Source organism: Cucurbita pepo, chromosome LG18, assembly GCF_002806865.2.
Source record: "Cucurbita pepo subsp. pepo cultivar mu-cu-16 chromosome LG18, ASM280686v2, whole genome shotgun sequence".
Lineage (NCBI taxonomy): Eukaryota > Viridiplantae > Streptophyta > Magnoliopsida > Cucurbitales > Cucurbitaceae > Cucurbita > Cucurbita pepo.
Window position 1 is genome coordinate 7,361,382 of NC_036655.1, and position 22,801 is coordinate 7,384,182.

Consider the following 22,801-nt stretch of genomic DNA (forward strand, 5'->3'; position numbering starts at 1 on the left):
TATTATTATTATTATTTTGTGTGGTCATACCCAAACTTTAGCTTCTTGGTGGACTAAGCATAAAAAGTCTTTTGTAATTACAGCTTGTCTATGATACAATCAAACAACAGAAAAAACAACCGAGTCCTGGTGATATATGATGATCCTTTTAAAATACTTTCAATAAACTATATTCCATGGTACAGTGAAAGTGAGTTACTCATTAGCTCATACAACAATTTTTACATACTAAAGCCACCAACATTGTCATTATATAATCGTTGACAAGAGAAATATCAGACAGCAGCCAGCCAAAAGAAGAGCAATGTCATCACAGATCTAAAAATATATAATATGATACCTGATACACGTAAATTTCAACCGGAAAAACAACTTTTAGTGCACACAGTTTTTTTCACTACAACACAGGTTGAATATCAAATATGACCAACAGGAATAATTTCTGTATTAACAAACTTAATTAAGACAAAGAAAAGCAACAAATAAAGAATAATTCATGCTTACCATCAGGTTCCTCTTCCCCCAAAATATCGTCTGTATTGTTTTCAGCAGCATTTCTATCCTGATCACCATTGATCACCTCCCTAGTAGCCGCCTTTGCTCCAACTATATCAGAACTTTTCAACAACAATCTTATGATCTGCCTGCGTTTGGGTGGTAGTTGAACCAATACATGCTCTTTCAAACGTCTTATCTACAATGGAAACAAATAAATTAACTAATCAAGAGAGGTGCTAAACAAATTAACAACCATTGTTCTTTAAAGCACAATTACTTTGTAGGGTTTAAGCATGAAGCGAACATAGAAATAAAATTAAATTTATTTATATTAAAGATATGGTATTATGGATAATTAGATATGAAAAATCAAAGAAAAGTTTTAGGCAACAAATTACCTATTTTTTCAAATTTTGTAATTATTAAAAACTGACAGAGGGTGCCTGCAATTATGGCCTATCTTTTAAAACAACACACACAGAAGCGAAGACTCTTAATTGCATAAAATTATCTAAGAAAATGGAAATAAAAATAATAGAAATTCTCCCATGGAGAAAGAAAAAATTCCTAGTGCAGAAACAAAAAGGGCTTTTACCAAGGGAGACAACTTATTTGCGGTTGCTGACTAAAAATCTTACTACGATAAGGATAATTTTTCTAATCTCAATCCCAATAAGCACAGTCCAGCATCCTCTATATTTGCCTAAATTTAAGATGATAATATTTTTGAGAGAAAATAACGATCCAGCAATATGACAAGTCTGTGTCCTCATACATAAGTAACAGAGAGAATGAGCGCACACCATAACAGTTTGCTTGAGCAGCACATTCAACTCATCTAATCGAATGCCTTTCGAGAAGTCCTGCAGCAGAAATTCCATTGAAGCTTAAACTTTGTAACCTTAAGATGAAACATAGAAATTCAATGTAAACAAAAGCCAGGACACGGTTGAAATATAAAACAATACTTCTGATCGCTGATGTTCTTGTTTTTCTTACTTCTTAGGCTAAGATTCACAAAAATACTGTATTATCCAAAAAGGACCAACCATTTTAGTTTTTCCTTTCTTTTTGAACCTTTCCCACTTCATTCACAATAATTTTTAGACAACACCACATGCAGATTCTTAACATTGAGAAATAGGAAGATAGAATGCTCTTCAACAAACATTCCAAATCCAACTAGTACCTTAAAAGTTTTCCCCTGAGAAGTACGAACAAATTTGACATCGCAGTAAGTTTTTGCAAACTCATACTTGGTCTTTCCCAGCAAACCAGGCCTACAGTAGATACACAATTGAGCACATGAACTACTGACATAATCAGATGATTAGAATATGTCATTCAATTCAGATCTAAGATGTAAAGGCTTAAGAGAGCTTGCCATAGCATGTCTATCTGATGAAAAATGTCATATGGCCTATGATCACCTAGGAAAAAAAGTGAGATGTTATAATGAATAGAAACTAAAAGGAAAAATATAAGATATAATATGATAAAAATATCCTGAATGAGAAAAGACATCATTTTCACAAGACCATAAAAGAATTCGCTTGGAGAAATCCATAATGCAACCTTGATAAAGAAGGAGTTCCAGATAGAAGAATAATATGCTGGACCTTTGTTGATAAATCAAGAACTGCCTTTATCTGAGCAAAAAAAGCAAGAGGTTACAACACATTTCCCTATGCAAGCATATTAGTCCTTTGTCTTAAATTAAAAACCACGATATATCATAAATGAAAAAAAAAACAATAGAGGACCACACACACACACACACATAAATGTCAAGGAAAAGGAACCCACTACAACAAAACAAGGCAATTACAAGAAGTGACTCCAATTATTACAAATCAAAACAACAAGAAATTACAGGTAACTTCTATATGCAACGCCCAATACACCTCTACACCCTTGAAGGTTCTCTTGCTTCTTCCTAGCCACACATATTAATCCATATTGCATGAATCTTCTGGGCCGAAAGAATGTAGCTTCCAAATCTACAGTGAAGGTGCTATACAACATACAACAGTGATTAAAGGAACTACACACAATGATGTAGCATAGGGATCTGTCCCCCTTTTACTTTTATAAAATAACAAATTATTGGAAATTTAAAAAATAATAATAATAATAATAATAATAATTTAAAACTACAGGTCTGGAAGAGGAGGAGAAATCCTCAATCTAAACCTTTTTTTTTAAAAAAAAAAGGGAAGTGGTAAAAGAAGAAAAGGAAAACTCACCTTCAAGAAGAATAAGTGCAATAATAATATAGTTATACCCTAATTTCTTCATAAAGCATTAGAAATGTGGTTCAAATTGACAGTATTGATCAGGACTTTAAGGGCTCCAATACAAAGTCATGAAAATCACAATATAGCCATTACAGAAATAAAAGCAGAAGCCCCAAAGAAATGATAAAAAAGGATCAAGAAGATCACCTTCAAGAAGAATGTGCCCAATAATACAGTATCACAACATTAATGACAAATGGATCTATAAAGTGATCCTCCTACCTGAGTCAAAGGAAGGGAACTAACTTGATATAATTGGAATACTAATAAATGAATAAAAGATTCTTCAAATAAGTACATTTCCAGAAACATATCTGAACACTATAGGAAAATTAATATGATTAAGCCATCTGTTTCACTGAAAATACCTCATTAGTTCCATCAGGAGTTATTTTGTTAGTTTGTTGCAAGTGAATCACTTCAAAATAAACCAGCAAATAATAGAAAGAAATTTCTACCGAAGTGAAAGAAAAAAATAGCATCCAACCAAAATATACTGAATATAATATGAACTTTTACCTCTTCTGATTCAGATGACTTCTTGGCACATCTTACGTGATGAGATTCATCAACAATCAATAAAGACCACTTCTGCTGAAGAATGCTCTTACATAAACGGTGAAGCATCGTATATGATATTACCACCACTTTCGGGAATTTTGATAAATGGCAAGGATTGTCCAGATGACCAAAAACTGGAAATAATAAATTGCTAAGTTGTAAAAAAAGACAATATTCACATTATACATGAACATTAGTAATGTGAAAACAAAACTTATTAAAGAAAATAAAAGAACCAATGGTTCGACCGCATTTTATTTTATTCTTTTTTTTTTTATATATATAAGAAACGTGAAACTTTTCATTTGAAAGGAAGGGATCATAAAAAAAAATGTTAGGGAGAGAGATGCGGCATCCCTTCCAAAAAGGAGGGAAATACCACGAATTCCTCCTATATAAATAAATTGTTAATGGTGTAGTAAAAAAAAAAAAAAAAAACGTGCAACTAAAGGTTGTATACTGGACAGTCTCCAGAAAACTGCAGAAGCCATAGTAACGGTTTGATGACAATTCCAAACTATAAATTAAATTTTTAAATATATTAATGCCACCTAAAATTGAATTCAATCTATGTCTGAGAAATTATAGCTGCTGAGCGCAACCGATCTCTTAACATGCAATGATGGTAATAGTCTTATGCATATCTACAAGTACAACCATGGATCTCACTCTAAATTTTAAAAACATCAAACAATCTCTCATGTAAAGATATAGCTCATTTTGATATTTTATATTATATCAATAATGATCAATTGAACTTTTCAAATTAAACAAGGGGGAGTATCAAGAAACGAACTTTTCTAGCTTGACAAGATCAGTACTGTTAGAACAAAGGGTGTCAAATTATTTAACAGGAAAAAAGAAAAGATATACAAGAGTACAATACCAAGATGAATATCAGAAGGCAAACAAAATGGAAGCCAACGCTCTAGTTCTTCAGCCCAAGAAAAACGTAAAACAGCAGGGCAAACAACGAGCATTGAACCCTCTTCATCCATGAGGCAGCTAGCAATTGCAATAGCCTGTAGACAATCAAGCATACAGAGGTCGTTTATCTACCTTTGTGATAGCAGAGATGGTAGATGCACAAGATGCTACCTTGATTGAGATCAAAACTTCTAAAATATATGGATGGGCTTCGTAAATAAACAAAATTGATATCATGATTAGGCTATGTGCTACACACGGTTGTGAGCATGCGGTGTTAATGGAAATAGTTACAGCAAGAATGTAAAAGGATGCATGTCAGCACCGAGAAGTAAACAAGGAAGACCTGTTTGACCTTCCCTCAAAATCTCTTTCAAAGTTGTTTGAGAAAATCTGTATGTGTGTCCATGAGTACTCAAGCCAGCTTACATGTACCTCGATTATTCTCACAAAACAATTGCCAAACCTTACTACATTGGATTGTCAAATAGTTTCTTGGTTAAATGCGAATGTGAATGTGGGTGACTCAATTGGAAACCAGATAATCCATGCCGAGAAGAACTTTTAACAAATAGAATTATGTAATAGAAAAAAGGACATGCCAATAGCACCATCGACTGGAACTAATAGACAAAACTGTAGATAAGAAGTGCAGAAGTTCATTTGTATATAATTTAGTACCTGCAGTGTTTTCCCAAGACCCATTTCATCAGCTATCAAACATCGGCCACCCCTCTGCAAGCCAAATCTTACACCATCAAGTTGGAAAGGTAAGAGTCTATTCAGTAACCGATCAGGTAATTTCTGCATTAGTTCATCGACCTTCTCATCTGACAGATGCTCTGGCCTGCATGGCATCCATCGCCCTAAAGTAAATGAATGTGAAAGTCTCTCGACCACATTAAATGTAGTCCATGGTATCTCATAAACATCAATGTCCTTGGAGTTCTTTAAACATTTCAAAACAGGACAATAGTCCCTCAGCTTATAGACACAAGCCTTTCCTCCGCCTATAATTTGTGTGTAGTGAGAATGAGTGACCTGAGAGTATAACAAACGGATGTCAGAATTATTAAAAGAACTCAAACGTTCTAAACACAGATTGGTCAAAGATGTGATGTAATTAACTCGGACTTCATATGCAATCAGACTAGGAGCGAGAGAGAAATTTGCCGCTCATATTCCAAATATTGTCAAATGGGCAAATTTCAAGATTTCAAATTTGATGCTCTGCGATGTGATCCTTCAAATTCTACAGGTAGTGATTTCAAAGTTGGTGATATATTCATATAAAATAAAATTGAATGAAAATAAAGTCGAATGAACATTGTAAGGAGGGAGAGAATTAACAAAGAAAAAAATTTAGCATTCATCCTCTCTAAGATGAGCAGAGGAACTGGGTAAAACCGGATAAGCCACGTGATCAAGAAGGAAGAAAAAACATAGCTACTATAATCACAAGTTCCCCCGTTGAATACTAATTTAAATGAAAAACGCCTACAAAATCCAAACGTCATCACGTTTCTCCATTGAATTCTTATCTTCGAGACGTGCAAAACAAAGACGGTAATAAGAAAATTCCAGAAACTCATACATTGAATAAAAAGTCGCTCAATTTCCTGAAGCAATTCTCCTCTCCCGGGTAAGAGTATCCTTCCACGGCTTCCGGCGTGATCGAGAACGAATCAGGGGAGGAAATTTCCAGCCTTACTCGAAACCTTTCAGGCAAGTGGGTATTGTTACAGGATAATCTTTTCGAAGATTGGACTGCACTGGCAGCACTTAGCTCAGTGGAAAGCTTGCGACATTTGAAAAGCTTCCATGGGTCCTGGCGTTGTAGTTGGCCATTAGAAGATTCAACCAGTGCTTTGCGTTTGGCTATGGCAGCTAAACGGTTTGCTTCGGCTCGCTTTCGTTGCTCTTCAGTGATATCCATGCAGCAACACTGAGAGTGAATTGATTTAGGGTTCGAACGAAGACGAAGGTGAAGAATGGAGGAAATGCAATTTGAGTGACAAAAGCGCGGGCAACGACGGAAGGACGAACGAAGGAGAAAAATGCGCACGCGTGTCGTTTGGCGCCTGTTGGTACGCGCCTTAATTTTCCTATATTATTTCTTTTTTAAAAACGATTAGAGATGCTGACGGGGCTGGGACAGGTAAGCTTTCCGTTTCTATCCCATCAATTATTTCATTTCCAATTAAAAATATAATTTTTACGTTATTATTCTTTAAAATAGTTATTTTAAAATTCTAATTTTTAATATAATATTTATTAGAAAAAAAAAACTACTAAATTAATATTTTCATGAGTAATATTTAAATTTAATATTATTATACCATCTTTATAAAATTATTTTTATACTAATTGGAGCGGAGACAAAGACAGAAACGAATAATATAATCTCGTCTCTGACCTCATTTATCAAACGGGAAAAATGTTTCCATTTTCTGTTTACATGGGAACCCTCTTCCCGTTTGGGGTAGGTTAGCGGAGATAAAGACAGAAACGAAGAATATAATCTCGTCTCTTACCTCGTTTATCAAATGGGAAAAATGTTTCCATTTTCTGATTACATGGTATCCCTCTTCCGTTTGGGGTGGGTTATCGCAGGGCTGGACATCTCTAGGAACGATTTTGATATTCACAGTTTTTTACTTGTGTCTATTTGTAATATTTTTTACTTGAATATCATAACATAAGTAGCTCGGTGCTCTTTAGGAGATATATGAAACCAAATGGATAAAAAGACCTTTCGTTGCTTGTTCCAACTAATTGAGCTCATTTGACTAAGTTGTAGCTTCCATACGTACATTCTCGCAAACGATCAATAGATACGAATGCTATAAAATTCAATATGTTTATTTTATAATATATGGGATTTGTTGCATGAATTTTCTAGGATACGTTCGGTTTCACTTTTTAAGGTTGCCCTCTTTTGAAATTCCAATCTCGAGAAAATGTCGTTACAACAACACAACAATACATCGGTCCCAAAGAGATAAGGATGACTAAGAAAAAACAAAACCGAGTTGGAGACAAGAAAATGATAGCTCGAACAAATGTTGGAAACTAGAACTCAAGGCAATTCTCAGTCACCAAAGAATGGAACAGTCTATTCCCAACATAATTTCAGTGCCTCCTTTTGCTCCGACGGGGAAAACTACTCCTCCAAATGGAACAAATGATGGGCCACATGCTCACACATGCTACTGTGTTCACTGCAATAATGCTGTTCATTGAGGTAAACAACAAATTCAGAAGAAAAAAACCAGTTTTTACCTTTAAAACTTGACAAGCTGTAATTTTTGTATCGAGTATTATTCATTCAAACGGAACTTTTAGTCGTTTTACGTGAGATTCCACATCGGTTGGTGAGTGGAATGAAACGTTTCTTATGAGGGTGTGGAAACTTTTACCTAGTAAACGCGTTTTAAAACCTTGAAGGAGAAGCCCGAAAGAGAAAGCTAAAAAAAAACATACACGCTAGTAGTGAGTTCGAGCTGCTACAAATACTATAAGATATGGAGGTGTGAAAATTTCCTTTATTTACCAACCATGAACAGCATTTGGTAAGCTGTTTATGTTGTGTGTTTCATGGGCTACAACGAGCGAGCATGGATTCGTGGCCACAGAAGTGTGTGTCCCCTGTGACGAATGTTTCTCTGTCTCCATCGCAATCCTGCAATCGGTTGAGTATCAATTTGTCGGCAGAAGAAAATGGAAGAGGCCCAAAATCATTCTTTCACAACAGCTTGCATTTGATTTGCTCAATTTCCACTCTCATCAACCAAACATTTATTGCCAGTTCTGCACCAACGTGCAGTTCTGATGGGGCTCCATGGTTAGTGTCTATCCACCAGTCATTAAAAAACGACCCTTGATCATAATGGATAAGTGCTTACAAAAAGAAGCATTTCAATTCAAAATACTTTTTACGTACAAAGACTTAGGAACTAGATCTCACATCGATTAGAGAGGATAACGAAACATTCTTTACAAGAGTGCTGAACATTTTCTCAGCAGACACGTCAACCTAAAAGGACAAGTCCAAAGAGAACAATATCAGTTAGTGATGGGCTTAGGCGGTTACTAATTGTATAAGAGTCAGGCACCAGACGGTGTGCCAACAAGGAGACTCAAAGGGGTGGACACCAGACGGTGTGTCAGCGAGGATGTTGGGTCCCAAAGAGAGGTGGATGGGGGGGTTTTACGTCAATTGGAGAGGGAAACGAGTGTCACCGAGGACGCTGGGCCTCAGAGGATAAGGATGTAGAAATCTCTCCATAGCAGACGCGTTTTAGAACTTTGAGGGGAAGCCCAAAAAGAAAAATCCAAAAAGAACAAGGACAATATCGATTAGAACGTGCTGGCACCCACCTGTACATATTTTTCCTTGCATAAACACCCCCTCGTGGGAAAGAAGGGTTGAGAAGAAGTTGAGAGTGGTCCATTGATTGGAACCCAAAGCTGAGAGAGACTTAAATTCCCTTACAATATTCTTTCTGCTATCTTGGTTTCATACTGTGACATCTCTCTATCATGTAACCATTATAAACATAGCTCACGACACACAGAACAGCAAGAGAAAGAGAAGAGAGCCTCAGAGTGGCTTCACCCTCAACCTCCTGATAGCCTAGCTTCTTCTGTCAATAGCAAAACAGTACATATTATTTAGCATGAACCAGTGGATAGTCCCAAAATGGAACCAATCACAACAACATGAAGATGCTAGCAGATCTTCCCATGTCCATTTCCCCCACAAAAACACTACTTTCAGCCACAATCTTGTCCCCATGTAAGCACTAATTGAATTAGCCAAGCTCATTTCTCTCTTTGTTTTTGTGTGTTTTTGGTCGTCATTTGCGAGAAACAAACTCATTTCTTGAGTTCTAGTACTTATGCTAAAACTACTCATTTAAAAAGTGCTTTCATACCCTCCATTGATGTCTTTTTGGGGTGAATTGGTGCAATATTTCAGGGCAAAGGACGGCCATGGGGAGGTGCTTCTTCAAATGGCTCCAACAAAGCACTCATGGGGCCAATCCGAAGACACCCTCGAGTCCCTAGTCCATAGTTCACTGTTGAGGAAACGGACACGATCCAACCCAGAAGGCAAAGATGAAGCTTTTATGAGTGGGGCTTTTTTAGAATCTCATAGGAGCTTCAAAGCCAAAAATTCCATCGAAGACTTAGCTCCAGATGATGGCTCGGTGATTCACAAGCTCCTTTGTTTAATAAACTTGTTTTGTTGTGCTACTTTGGTGCACTTTTAGTGGACATCACTGGCAGTTTATTTAGTTGTTTGTGGCGTTGAAATCAGGAGGACGAACATAACACGAAGAGGAAAACAAGTGGGAGCTGTTCAATTAGACGAACTCAGTCTGAGAGAGTAAATGACTATGAAATGACTTTTTACTTCTGTAAATACTTGAAAAATTAACATAACAAGAAGATTTTAATCAATTTGAATACTGGGGAGTTGAAATCTTTTTTCCCTTTTTTTTTTTTTTTTTTTTTTTTTTGAGACGAAGAGATCGGATAAACCAGAAGTTAAAAGATCTTCAAAAGTTGGTGCCAAATAGGAGTAAGGTGAGAAAATTCATATATATTTTTTTTAAGGATATTTGAAAAACTCGTATATAACTATAACCTAAACTCAAATTCAATCGGTTGGGGAGGAGAACGAAACACCTTTTATAAGGGTGTGAAAATCTCTTCCTAGCAGACGCTTGAGGGGAAGCCAGAAAGAGAAAACCCAAAAAGGACAATATCTACTAACAACGGTGGGTCTGAACTGGACAATATCTGCTAGCGGTGGATATGGGCTGTTACAGTCCCCGAGACTATAAAACATGTATTCCATGATTGTTTATAACAAGTTTTAAGAACGATAAATCCTATTCTCCAAGAGCTTCACTTGTACAGACTGATAAAAAGGGCTAAAAACTCTCCTTTTACAGACTGATAGAGCTTCACTTTTGGACGACACGATTCAATATTTGAAGCAACTTAAAGCACAAGTTCAGTTCATGTGCAGCATTAGATCAGATGTGCCACAGATGATCATACCTCTAGGAATGCAGCAGCAGCAGCTTCAAGTGTCACTGCTCGCAGCTCGTATGGGACTGCTTGACACTGCTTCAATGGCTCCCAGTTCCAGTTCCTTCCCTTGTGCTGCTGCATGTCCTCCGACTCTACTGCCTTCCATCATCTCATCAACAAAGCCAAAATCTAAACTTTCCACCTCTGCTTTCGTCCCTCCAACCGATCCTTTCTGCACTCTTCTGGCACAAGTAAGTCCAACACAAACTATATCTACATGAGCAACAAAATCCTAAAAAAGCAACCAAACAGATCAAACTACCAGTTTAGTTGGTTTTAGTAACACATCGATCAGAGTTCAAATTGTTGGGATAGTTGGTTATTCTAATAGCCTCAGCTCACTGCTACCGGACATTGTCCTATTTATGTTTTTCTTTTCGGGCTCTCCTCAAGATTTTTAAAACACGTATGCTAGGGAGAGGTTTTCACGCCCTTATAAAGAATGCTTAGTTCTCTTCTCCAACCGATGTGAGATCTCACAATTCACCACCTTGTTCGAGCCTCAGCGTCCTCAATGGCACAAAGCTCGGTGACTGGCTCTAATACCCTTTGTAATGGTCCAAGCCCAAAGTAGCAGATATTGTCTTGTTTGGATTTTTCCTTTCGAACTTTCCCTCAAAGTTTTTAAAACACGTCGATAAGAGAGAGATATCAACACTCTGATAAAGAATGCTTAGTTCCATTCGACGTGGGGGTGGTTCAATTTTCTAACTTTAAGAGTCAAGAGGGTTAAGAGTAAAATTTGGATGTTGAGCATCCTACATAAACTCCTAACATGAATAGAATGAATGTGCAGCCAACTATACTAGTTTAGTTTAGTTTTTTTTTTTTTTTTTTTTTTTTTTTTTTNAGTGCTGATTTTTTGTTGCTGCAGTCAATGGATATGGATTTGTACAGTAAAATGGTGACACTATATTGCCAAGAAGTGAACAGGACACCTCGGCAGGCAAGCAAATTAATGGAATCACAATGTGTAGAAGGGATCGAGGAGGATATGCATCAGAGCTAGCCAGAATAAGCTCCACCATTTGGTTGACTCCAACAAACACTAGTTTAGTTGAATACTTAGATATGCCTCAGTTCAACCAAATGTTCAAGGCTTTCTCTAGTAATTTTGGTCGATAGAAATGACACATTCTATTGTTCTTGTATTTTTTCCTTTGGAATTCCAAGGACAGTATGCGCAAGTCTAAAGTAAGTAAAAGCAGATGTAGAAAGCTAAAATTAAATCAACTGATGAGGATCTTACATTGGCTAATGGCTAATTAAGGAGAAGGTTGTCGCTATGAGATATTTTGAGAAAATTAAAGGTAAAATAATGAGAATTTAGATTTAAAGTGAACAATATCATACCAATATAAATTCGGTTCCATGCTCGTAGATTGGATCAACTCTAGAGCTTCCTCCAACAATCCCACTCGATCTGTGACCAGACCTTGGTGACAACATGCGCACAAAACACCTAGAAAGGTATCCTCATCTGGCTTGAAAATTTCCATCAACATCATAGAAAAAGCCTGCAAAGCTGCACCGCCTTGCCCATTCATGACATGTCCAGAAATCAAGACATGCCATGTATAGATGTTTTTCTCTCCAATTTTTTCAAAGACCTTCTCTGCTGTGGCCACATCTAGCATACATATCAGTAAGTGCTGTGCCCACAAACGCGTTCGGTCTCAAATTTTATTCTGATATGTAAATCCATAGATCCACTTTCCCTGATTTAAAGCTCCCAAATGAGAACAGCCCGATAGAACTACCACCCGGTTCTTTCACTCGGTTCAGTCCCAGCTGCCAGCATTCCTCTGAAAGCATTGATAGCTTCCATAAACTTTCTATTACGAGTATAACCAATAATCAGAGCATTCCAAGTAACCGAATTTCTCTTGGGCATTTTGTCGAACAGCTGATGAGCATTCCAAAACCATTCATCAACATTTAAGATGATAATGGATGTATTTATCCAGATAACGATTTAACACACTACTTTAATTACTTATAAGATTTGATTACATAAAAAAAAAAAAAATATATATATATATATATATAATATATAAAAATTTACGAGTCACTTGGCACTAAGAAGTGTCATGAAGCAACTCTATTGGGGTGTGGACATTCGGGTAACGACTACAAGTGAAAAAGAGAAAAGAAAATTGTACCCGATCAAGAATGAACGTAAACTCGCAAGCTATGGAAGGTGTGAATAGGTATTTTGATCAGTGAAACAAAAAAGTTGTCCCACCACGATAGGTGGGTTGATTCCTCTCCATCTTCCATCTTTTACCCCACAATAAAAAAAACATATTTAACTTTGGATGAATTCTTCGCATCAAATCATGATCTATACGAGTCATATGGTTGTTATTGTTTTGTAATATAAGTAAGATTACCAAACATTAATACTTTTGGGTAAGTAGTTAAGCAATTTACCTAAGACATTTATTTTTAGAATATTAATTAATATTTTTTTCAGTTGAACTATACTTAAATTGATAGATACATTTTTTTTTTAATAATAAATAGATTTTTCTTAAAAGTCGATAACTTGATTTCTATTATTATTATTATCGATGCATATACATAAAAACAAATATATATTAAAATATAATTTTAATTAACCAACAATGGTCCCATTTTATTTTCAATATATATTAAATTTAATCCTTTGAAATTCAAGTTTATAAAAAAAAACTAGTTTAATACTAATTATAATTTTAATGTTAGAAAAAACACAATTATGTGAAGCTGTATCCATATTTTTTTTTAGAGGGAAAAGTAATAATAATTTTAAATTTATTTTTGCGTGGAAAATTGAAAAGGAGAATATTTAAAGAATAAGAGCGGTGTGAGTATGAGTAAACTGAGACAGATCTCCGTGCATATCGATATGAAGCAGAAACGAGTACAGAAACAGAAAAGCAGCGAAGGAAGGAAAGAGAAGGGCGCGAAGTTCATGGAAGCGCGCGCGCGAAAGCGGCGACAGGGTACTTGTTGGCATTTTTGACGAGCTTTGAGAGAGCGGCATGGCCCAAATCAAGGCCACACACATCGGCGAGACGCACCAAATAGAGTAACACATCAGACACCTCTTCTTCCAAATGCTCTCTCTCCGCCGCGCTCCAGTTTGGCAGCCCCCTCTCCACCTCCCCCTTCCACTGGAATATCTCCGATAGCTCTCCGACCTCACCAACCTGCAAGCAATTGCAATTCCATCATCATCAACAACAACAATAGCAACATGTAAGATTTTTCATATTCTATACTGATTGTGTTTGTTTTTAGGTCGAAATTGGTGATCGAGTTGTTAATTTCAATGTGTTTTTTTTTTGTTTGATTGATTACAAGTGCTAGGAGAAGGTTTCTTGGGCTGTGGTATTGTTCCCATCCTCGTACTCGAGCGAACTCTGCGAGCATGTCTCTGAGTTCCTGCAGTGAGACGTCTTTGGCGGTTTTCTCAGGTTCGTAAGAACGATTCTCCATTTCTCTCTCTCTTTGATCTGTTTTTATCTGCTTGTGGTTGTGAATGTGATCTCTGAGTTCGGTTGGGCCATAAATTTATAGAAGTCAGTTCAGAGAGAGAGAGAGAGAGAGAGACAGAGAGACAGGGGGAATTTGAGATGATAGTGGGAGGTGCACTTGAGGTGTTTGATAAAAAGATAAAACAGTAATTAAGGCATGTGAAGTGTGGGAAAGCATGTCTCCATCTTTCCATTCATCACTTCAAAGTTCAAATCACCTATCTGCTGCTGCAGCACCTCATGCCATGCCATGTCTCTCCACTTCTCTCCACCACAAAATACTTGCCCACTTCATTCAAGCTTTAGAATTTGAAGCTTCTTTGGACTTGTTTTCTTGAATTCAACAACTGAGAGGGAAGCTTCAAATCTTTGCCACCTTGGTCGAAGACACGTCTTAACTAATTACTAGGCTTATTTAGCTTATTTAGCAAGCTTGTGTGACGACTTTGGATCCTAGTTCCTAGTTCATTTATTAATATGCAGTGGATTACTTTCAGTTAACTTTAGGTTATACGTCTTTTTGTTGGGCGAAAAATATTTTTTACTAAAAATGAAGAAGGCAAAAGATACCTTCAATTAGGGTAAAAAAACACTTGTGGGGCAATGTTTTCCTCTTGATTGATAGCATTTCATAGCGTTTCTAAACCCTCAAAGTCTCTTTGGTAATGTTCTGAAGAACGAAAAATGAAAAAGGAGAAATAAGGAATGCTACCAAACAATTGCTGAACTTATATAATGCTCTACGAGTTATTAAATGTTTAATCATGAGCATCTTTGTAGTTAAACGATGGTGTGTGAAGGTACAACTCGTTGAAAATATTTAATTACGGAGTTTGGAGAATTGGATTTTATGACTTCTGTGCGATTCAAGATCATGGGGGGCATTTGGATCTCTGTTTCGAAATTGGAAGTGTTTCATTTTCATTCCCTTCTCCCATCTATTTAAGTAATCTCTGTTTCGAAATTTGGGAAAGATCGGGAGAAAGGAGGAGGAAGAAGAAGAGGAGCGAGGAGAAAGACATGATCAGTAGACGGCGGTGGCACTGTCGTAACTAAACTGGAGGATATTGGTTTTTCGCAACTGTTATAATTTTAGGGATTTTCTTTTAATTTTAATCTCAACTTCAAAGATTATAGAGAAAGAGAAAGGAGTTGATGTGGAGAGTGAAGTGAGAGAAGTTGGAGGCGGAGGCACGTAATACAAATCCCGGAAATTGCGATTGAAGTCTAGAGAATTTATGAAAATCTTGAAGTTTGCAAGGGAAAGCAGACAAATTCTGTTTAAACACCCATTCTTTTCTTTCATTTCATCATCTTCTATCTCCCCAACCATGGCCTCTAGTTCTTCTCGTTTCCTTTTCTTTTATTCTTCTTTTCCACTTACTTTTCTGGGCCAATAATAACTAGTTGGAGTTTCAAAAAGGAGATTAATTCACGAAGTACTATTAACTATTAGGATATATACAAGTTTAAGTCTAACCTAACATCATTTAGACCTCTATTTAGCATCTATTTAGCATCGAGGGTTTGAGTTAAATCAGTCTCATTAATATATATGTATATATTTTAACTTAGGATTAGTTTGTGAGTTTGTGACACCAACTAACGGTGGATAATCATATTTCTTAGAGGTACTAAATACAACTCCTCCTTGACCTGATCATCCTATTCGCTCCAAGAGCAGGTTGGGATCGTGGAACTCTCGTTCGAGGAGTAAGTAAGCATACAGTGAAGTATCATCAAAATGCACACTCCATCTCCGTCTATAGTCTTGTTCATTTCCCTATCCTTTACCGTCGAGTTGTTTCGTCCCCTAATCAAGTATAGTTTGCTACTGTTCGAGTTTGAAATTTCTGATTTTTTTCCTTTCTTAAAAGGCATCATAGCATTGCTAATTGTTGTTGATACAATAGTTTCACGAGCCATAATGATAGTTCTATAAAAAGGATTAGGAAATTCTGGAAAAGAAGATGGTGGGGGGCTTTATGCTCACCGTATGAAGTGCAATCAAAGCAGCTTACTAGCTGAGGGTTGCCTCAGGCCATGAAAGCTATTCAAATAGCTTGCTTTAAAGCATCTGATATTTTTGATTTCCCAGCTTCAAATTTTGCTTTAATAGAAGAAAAGAAAAATGAAAAGGAAAAGGGGAAAAAAAAATTTGTCGTAGAGAACAGAGTTAGATGTTAATGATTGCAATGCAGAAAAGGAAAGTGGAGATGAAAATGGACAACCAATTATTGCTTCTAGACTCATATAACATTTTTTATTTGTTATTTAACCTATCCATTAGAAATTCTACTCATAACTTCGAATTGTGGGTTGTGTGTCTTCTTTATTTTAAATATATATTTTACTACATAATGTATATAATTGTTAATTTTTTAAATTAAGGAAGAAAAAAACTCTAATTATTAAACGTGTTGGTGTTCGAGGGGGGATTGTTGGGAGTGAATCACACATTGGCTAATTTAGAGAATGATCATGTGTTTATAAGTAAAGGAATACATCTCCTTTGGTACGAGGCATTTTGGGGAAGCTCAAAGCAAAGTCATGAGAGCTTATGCTCAAAGTGGACACTATAGAGAGTCGTGATTCTTAACATGGTATCAGAGTCATGCCCTAAACTTAGCCATGACAATAGAATTTTCAAAATCGAACAAAGATTGTGAGCCTCTGAAGTGTCGAATAAAGGGTGTACTTTGTTCGAAGGGAGGATTGTTGGGACTGAGTCACACATTGGCTAATTTAGATAATGATCATGTGTTTATAAGTAAAGGAATACATCTCCATTGGGATGAGGCCTTTTGAGGAAGCGCAAAGTCATTAGAGCTTATACTCAAAGTGGACAATATCATACAATTGTGTAGAGTCGTGATTTCTAACAAAAGGAACCAATGAAGAGAGAAGAAAAATAAAAAAGAAAACTGTCCTTGTTGCACTATGTCATTCCATAATTAGTAATCTTACCGTATTTTTAATTTCTTTTTCTCAACTTTAGGATTTTTTTTTTCTTTTTACTCGCATCACAACTACGATTCAACACAACAATGATTTACATATTTGATCTATATATTTCCCACTAAGTCTTAATGTATAAATAAAATAAAATAAAATAAAATAAAATCTCTATAAGAATAATTAATCTACCAAAGAATGCTACGGTAGAAATTAAAAAAAAAAAAACTTTTGAAACACTCTTGATATTGATATGCTCCACTATAAGTAGGATTGACAGTATTTGTGACATATATTTAAGTTTATAAACTTTTTTAATACTCTGAAATGGAATAAATGATGAAGATGTTGACGTTGTATATGTCTCTAATAATTTTGATCTATTACCTATTTTATTTAATATAATGATTAGTGGATAGGGCGTGTGCTAGAAATTCTCCCAAAGAAAAGTAAGGAAGGTTTTGTTTCCTAAGAAATTTGGACCAAAAAATCAATTTTAACAATAGTTTATTAATAAATTAGTTATTTTCCTTTATGAAATCATTAAAAAAAAAAAAAAAAGAGAAGTTTAATAAATCAGAATTAATTGGATGATTGTATGAGCCATTGTGAGTTAGAAACGTGGAAGCTGAGAGTTTACATCACTGAAGTTGGGGCCACAAAATGAAGGCATTAAAGTTCTGGGGGAAATGGCTTTCAATATTCTTCCGCAAATCAAGAATTGACACCAAAATCTATCTAAGATTTGGGATTTTTTTATTTTATTTATTTCTTCCATTACAAGACTTGTAGTTTTGTCCTGTCTGATTTAAGTGCAACATGATCTCCAACTTCCTGCAAAAATAATCCATTCTCCATCATTTCTATCCAATAACCACAATTTAACTATATACACACAAAGTTACTCCTACTCCTAACATTAATCTAATCAACACAGTGAGCTAGAGAGTATGAAGATTTAAACATTTCAACTTCTTTATTGTTAAAATACGCTCTCTTGAGAATTGTTGGGAGAGGAGTCCCACATCGGCTAATCAAGAGAGAGGTTGATCATGAGTTTATACGTAAGGAATACAACTCTATTAGTATGAGGCTTTTTTGAGGAAAAAAAATAAAGTCATCGGACCCGTATGCCTAAATTAGATAATATCATTACACTTTTTACATTCTATTAGCCAAATAGAAGGATTTGTTGCATTTTGTTCATGGGTCTCTACTTGAATGTTTGGAAAGCCCACCACAAGCAATCAAGCTTTAAATAATTGAACCAACAAAAGCAGAAACTGAGCTCATTTTCAGCCATCTTTTTCCCAACAAACCTGCTCTGCCCTGTTGTTCAAATGGCAGCCTCATCAACCAATTCTTTGTGAAAGACAGAGACTATTAAGAAACAAGCATTTTGGTTCCAGTCCAGATGTAATAAAGCTCTTTTATTCAATCAACTTGGGCCATAGGAGATGAGTTCATTATTCTTGTAAGGAAAGCAAAAAAACAAAACAGAGAGGAATTCTTTCTTCATTTTTTTTTTCTTCCAACATTTTGTGAATGATGAATGTTTTTGTTTACAAGATGAATGGTAATAAATTGAAGTGTGTAGGTATCAGTATTATCTTATGTCTATCAAACACTATGTAACAACCTAAGGTTATGCACATTTCTTCAATCAAAATCTTGATCAATGCATGGAGTAGGGGAGAACATCTGGCTGAATTCATCTCCCCCTCTTAACCCTATGATATTGATCAACATAGCTAGCACTTCCTTCATGTTCGGTCTCGCCCCTGGTGCTTCGTTTGTGCACCTCACCCCAATCTTCAGTAGCTCGCACATCTCGTCCGCCCCGTCGACGAGCCCCGACCCCAAAACTGCCACTGGTATCACTGCTCTACTCAACCCTTGTCTTCCATTTCCCATCACCCTTTTAGCCCATTCAACTAGACACTCTTCCCCTCCATCCAGTGCTCGTCTTGCCGTAGCAAGTTCCATTGCCAAAACTCCGAAACTATACACATCGCCCTTTGTTGTAGCTTTCCATGTCTGTCCATACTCGGGTGCTACATAACCAATGGTTCCAGCCACCATGGTACTCACATGGCTGTCTCCTACATCCATAATTCTAGCCAACCCGAAGTCTGTCACCCGTCCTCGACCGTCTTTATCAAGCAGAACATTACTTGCCTTCACATCACGATGCACAATAGAAGGAAAGCACTCGTGATGCAGAAATACCAATGCTCGTGCCACATCGATCGCAAGATCGATACGTCGCTGCCAGTTTAGTCTAAGTCTGTCTACTATAAGATCTTCCAAGCTCCCTCCTTCCATGTACTCATACACCAAAATCTTCTCCGACCCATCAAGACACCATCCGTAAAGTTGAACAAGGTTCGGGTGCGGCCAGTTGAAGCCATTTCCAGTAAGAATCTTCATTTCAGCTTGGAACTCTCTTTCACCTTCATTCCCTTCTCTCTGAAGCTTCTTCACTGCCACTTGCCTTCCATCAGGTAACATTCCTCTGTAAACTGTTCCATATCCTCCTTTACCAATCACCCTATCCTCTGAAAAGTTTCCTGTGGCTTTTAGAATATCAGCATACGTAAAGACCGTTTTGTCAAGTCGAATCACGGTTACCGAATCCGAAAACCACGGCGACGAGGTGGGAGAACTCGAGCCGAAGTCTTTCATATATTTTATATCGTCCAAGAGATATCCTCGTGATTCATCCGAGTTCCTCACCATTAAGAACACTATGAGAGAAAATGCACCAAATATTAGGAAAGCAAGGATCAATGATAAGGAAGCCAACATCCCAATTAGCGTCGAGTTCCTTTTGGATGATCCTGCCATTCTTGGGTTGGCAGGTGACTTCGGCGGTGTTATGTTGAAGAACGATGGTAGGCGCAAAAGAGGATTGCCAAGATATGAGTCCTTGTCAAACGTTGAGAATTGCCCACTTGGAATGACTTCACCAGTTATGAGAGGATTATATGAAATGTTGAATTTGTTAAGCTCATTCAAGTTCAAGAAACTTCTAGGGAACATGCCAGAGAAGTTGTTGTATGATAAATCAAGGTTCTGCAAGCACTTCAGGCCTCCGATCTCGGTCGGGATCTCGCCCGAAAAACGATTTTCCGAGACGTTTAGAACAACCAGTGGCAGATTCCCCAACTGTGGAGGGAGTTTCCCACTGAAATTGTTGCAACTCAAATGCAACATACTGAAGTTCTTCATCATTCCAATCTCATTTGGTATCTCACCACTGAACTGATTCCCAGTGAGCTGAACATAACCAGAGATTTGCAGTGTTCTAATTCTGCTGCAAAATGGGAAAAGGCCATACCCTTTCAACAATCTATCCCAAATGCTTCTACAACTCTTCCTTGTAAGAATTGTGTAAACAAATCTGAAAGGAGGGTAGTCTGCTGGTATCCATCTCTTCATAGCCAAGCACTCCCCCGATCCAGCAATGAACTTCTCGGTTCGTCGATTCATTTCGAATGTCGCCGTGGCGTTCTTTCCAATGTTCGAAAGCTCGGGCGGGATGCGTCCATGTAGCTTATTGTTCGCAAGATTCAGCCATAACAAGCTCGAGCAACTACCAAGCTCCCTGGGAATTTCACCAGTCAAGGAGTTGTTTGCCAGCATTAGCCACAAGAGTGAAGTCAATTTCCCAAAGCTACTTGGGATCGATCCATTTAAGTTGTTGAATGAGAGATCAAGAGCTTGAAGATTCAGCAAGTTCCCATATTCCGATGGAATCACTCCATTGAACTTGTTATATGCAAGAATCAAGAACTCTAAGCTCTTCATTTCAGAGATTTCTACAGGCAATGAACCTGAAAAGTTGTTGAAACTCAGATCCAAACGAGCAACTCTTGGGAGCTTAAGAATCCCAGAAGAATAAATCCCTCCGGTGTAAGAATTCCCATGAAGAACAAGGAATCTCACCTGTGTAAACCTCCCGAAGATTTCTTGAATGTCCCCTCCGAAATTGTTCTTGCTCAAATCGAGGAACACCAAGTTGTTCAAACTTAAGAGCGATTCAGGAATTTCCCGGGAAAAATTGTTCTTTCCCAGATATAAATTCTGCAAACCCGAAATTCGTCCGATTTCCGCCGGAATTTGCCCGGAAAATTGGTTCCCCCATAGATTCAAAGAAGACAAATTCCCACAATTAGAAACCTCCACTGGAACTCCGCCGGCAAATTTATTCTCTGACAGGTCCAACACCTCCAAATTACAAACCCCAGTAAATATCGCCGGCGATAGCTCGCCGGAAAGTTCATTCTCCGACGCTGAGAAAAAACGAGTCCTCGCCAACCCACCCCACAATCCACCATTGAATCTGTTGGAGCTCAAATCCACATGCTGCAAATTCCGGCATTCGTCAAAACAGTCATCCGTCCGACCAGTGAGATTATTACCGGAAACATTAAAGAACATCAAATTTCTGCAAATGCCCGGAAAATTCAACCGTATGTCTCCCCAAATCCGGTTGACCGACAAATCCAGAGTCTCGATATTGACCAACCCCGACAAGTTCAACTTGTCATCGATGATGTTGTGCGACAAATTCAACCGCCGGAGATTTCTGCAGTTGTTCAAGTCGCCGGGAATTAGACCAGAGAAAGTGTTTCTAGAGAGGTCGAGGTCCGTTAGCGCCGGAAAGGCAGAGAAATTATGAAAAATTGTGCCGGAAATATCTTCATTTGAAAGGTCAATTCCGGTCACTTGGGAATTGATTTGATTGCAGGATATTCCAGACCAAGAACAGGGCGAGTTCTGCAAATTCCAAAACGAATATTTTCCTCGTTTAATGGGATTATGTTTTTCTAAAAAGAATTTCAACTGTAACAAAACTTCTCTGTCTCTCTGCAATTCTTGTCCCTCGACAATTGTACCTAAAAAAAACAAATAAACATGATTGAATCCGACCAGACCCTCCTCGTAAACAACGCAAAATTACACACACAAGCCACACAAAAAAAAAAAAAAAAAAAAAAAAAAAAAAAAAAAAAAAAAAAAAAAAAAANAGAATTTTAGATACCCAGATGAGAAAAACCAAAAGGGATTTGATTTTGTGGTGAATACCTGTGATTAAGATGAAGAAAGTGATAATTGGAAGACGCCATGAATGATTATCAGTGTCTTTCTCCTTCATACTATACTGTAATTTTGGTGTGTGTTCCTTGGGCAAATGGGCTGGAGAAATTTTCAGAGAGAAGCCATGAAAGCAGAAGAGAAGAAGCTAAATTTGGAGTAAAAAAGGAAGAAATGGGGAGAAAAGTAGAGAATGGTGAAACGTAAACGAATTGGCTTTGAAACCGCACGCAGCAGCAGCGCCCGCACAAGACCAAACAAAAGTTTGAAACTCAATTTAGAAAAAAAAAAAAAAAAAAAAAAAAAAAAAAAAANAAAAAAAAAAAAAAAAAAAATTGTTTGTGGAAAAATGTTGGAGGGTTTAGATGAGGAGGAGATAGCAGAAAAGAAAGGAAAGGAAAGGAAGTGAAAGAGGTTTGGTTTGGTTAGTTTAATGTTGGATGGTTGTTGGTGGGAAAGTGGGGGTGAGGGTCACAGGCAGGGGACGGTAGCGAGCCGCTTTGCTTGACCTTTTGCTTTCGTAGCAAAGTGTTTGACTCAACTATTTGCAACTTTGAATCTTTCATCAAAATTCTAAATCTTCCTTAATAATTTCTTTTGTTTTTTTCGTTTTATTTTTAATGAGTTTAATTAAATTCATTACTTATTATGATATATAATTATAAGAAATTAAGAGATATTAAAAGAATAATAATAATAATAAATTTAAAAAAAAAAAAAAAAATTTTTTTTTTTTTTTTTTTTTTTTTTTTTTTTTTTTTTTTTTTTTTTTTTTTTTTTTTTTTTGGAATTTATGGGTTAGGCTAAAATCACATTGCCCGTGCTTTCTTACGTACC

At 36.8% G+C, this 22,801-nt stretch overlaps 4 protein-coding genes and 1 long non-coding RNA gene across 5 annotated transcripts in view; 2 read left to right on the top strand and 3 right to left on the bottom strand.

Moving 5' to 3' along the window:
• Positions 1 to 6,340, bottom strand: part of LOC111780438 (DNA annealing helicase and endonuclease ZRANB3) — a 14,798-nt gene extending 8,458 nt beyond the window's left edge. Inside the window, exons 1-9 of the mRNA XM_023660856.1 lie at positions 5,878 to 6,340; positions 4,965 to 5,324; positions 4,243 to 4,378; positions 3,315 to 3,490; positions 2,074 to 2,147; positions 1,883 to 1,918; positions 1,688 to 1,778; positions 1,302 to 1,361; positions 505 to 694 (exon numbers count right to left, since the gene is read on the bottom strand). Coding sequence (XP_023516624.1) covers positions 505 to 694; positions 1,302 to 1,361; positions 1,688 to 1,778; positions 1,883 to 1,918; positions 2,074 to 2,147; positions 3,315 to 3,490; positions 4,243 to 4,378; positions 4,965 to 5,324; positions 5,878 to 6,219 — 1,465 coding nt within the window. The 5' untranslated portion in view covers positions 6,220 to 6,340. The remainder of the gene's footprint in view (positions 1 to 504; positions 695 to 1,301; positions 1,362 to 1,687; positions 1,779 to 1,882; positions 1,919 to 2,073; positions 2,148 to 3,314; positions 3,491 to 4,242; positions 4,379 to 4,964; positions 5,325 to 5,877) is intronic.
• A 2,344-nt stretch (positions 6,341 to 8,684) lies between these two features.
• On the top strand, positions 8,685 to 11,657 carry LOC111779735 (transcription factor UNE10-like). Its single transcript, XM_023659856.1, has 6 exons — positions 8,685 to 9,081; positions 9,265 to 9,496; positions 9,607 to 9,675; positions 9,810 to 9,875; positions 10,247 to 10,579; positions 11,263 to 11,657. The coding sequence occupies exons 1-6, from the start codon at positions 8,963 to 8,965 to the stop codon at positions 11,395 to 11,397; spliced, it is 954 nt and encodes a 317-aa protein (XP_023515624.1). The 5' UTR covers positions 8,685 to 8,962; the 3' UTR covers positions 11,398 to 11,657.
• Positions 11,658 to 13,241: 1,584 nt separating this feature from the next.
• LOC111779721 (dCTP pyrophosphatase 1-like) lies at positions 13,242 to 15,530 on the bottom strand. Its single transcript, XM_023659842.1, has 2 exons — positions 13,734 to 15,530; positions 13,242 to 13,582 (listed from the first exon to the last, which is right to left on the bottom strand). Exons 1-2 carry the CDS (start codon positions 13,869 to 13,871, stop codon positions 13,343 to 13,345), a joined length of 378 nt encoding a protein of 125 aa, XP_023515610.1. The 5' UTR covers positions 13,872 to 15,530; the 3' UTR covers positions 13,242 to 13,342.
• Positions 13,502 to 16,397, top strand: LOC111779722. The gene is made up of 3 exons (XR_002812726.1): positions 13,502 to 13,631; positions 13,737 to 13,849; positions 15,539 to 16,397. It is a non-coding gene; the product is annotated as an uncharacterized LOC111779722 (long non-coding RNA).
• Positions 16,398 to 18,363: 1,966 nt separating this feature from the next.
• Positions 18,364 to 22,249, bottom strand: LOC111780588 (probable LRR receptor-like serine/threonine-protein kinase At1g74360). The gene is made up of 2 exons (XM_023661023.1): positions 21,956 to 22,249; positions 18,364 to 21,765 (listed from the first exon to the last, which is right to left on the bottom strand). Exons 1-2 carry the CDS (start codon positions 22,023 to 22,025, stop codon positions 18,524 to 18,526), a joined length of 3,312 nt encoding a protein of 1,103 aa, XP_023516791.1. The 5' UTR covers positions 22,026 to 22,249; the 3' UTR covers positions 18,364 to 18,523.
• Between the last annotated feature and the right edge of the window lie 552 nt (positions 22,250 to 22,801).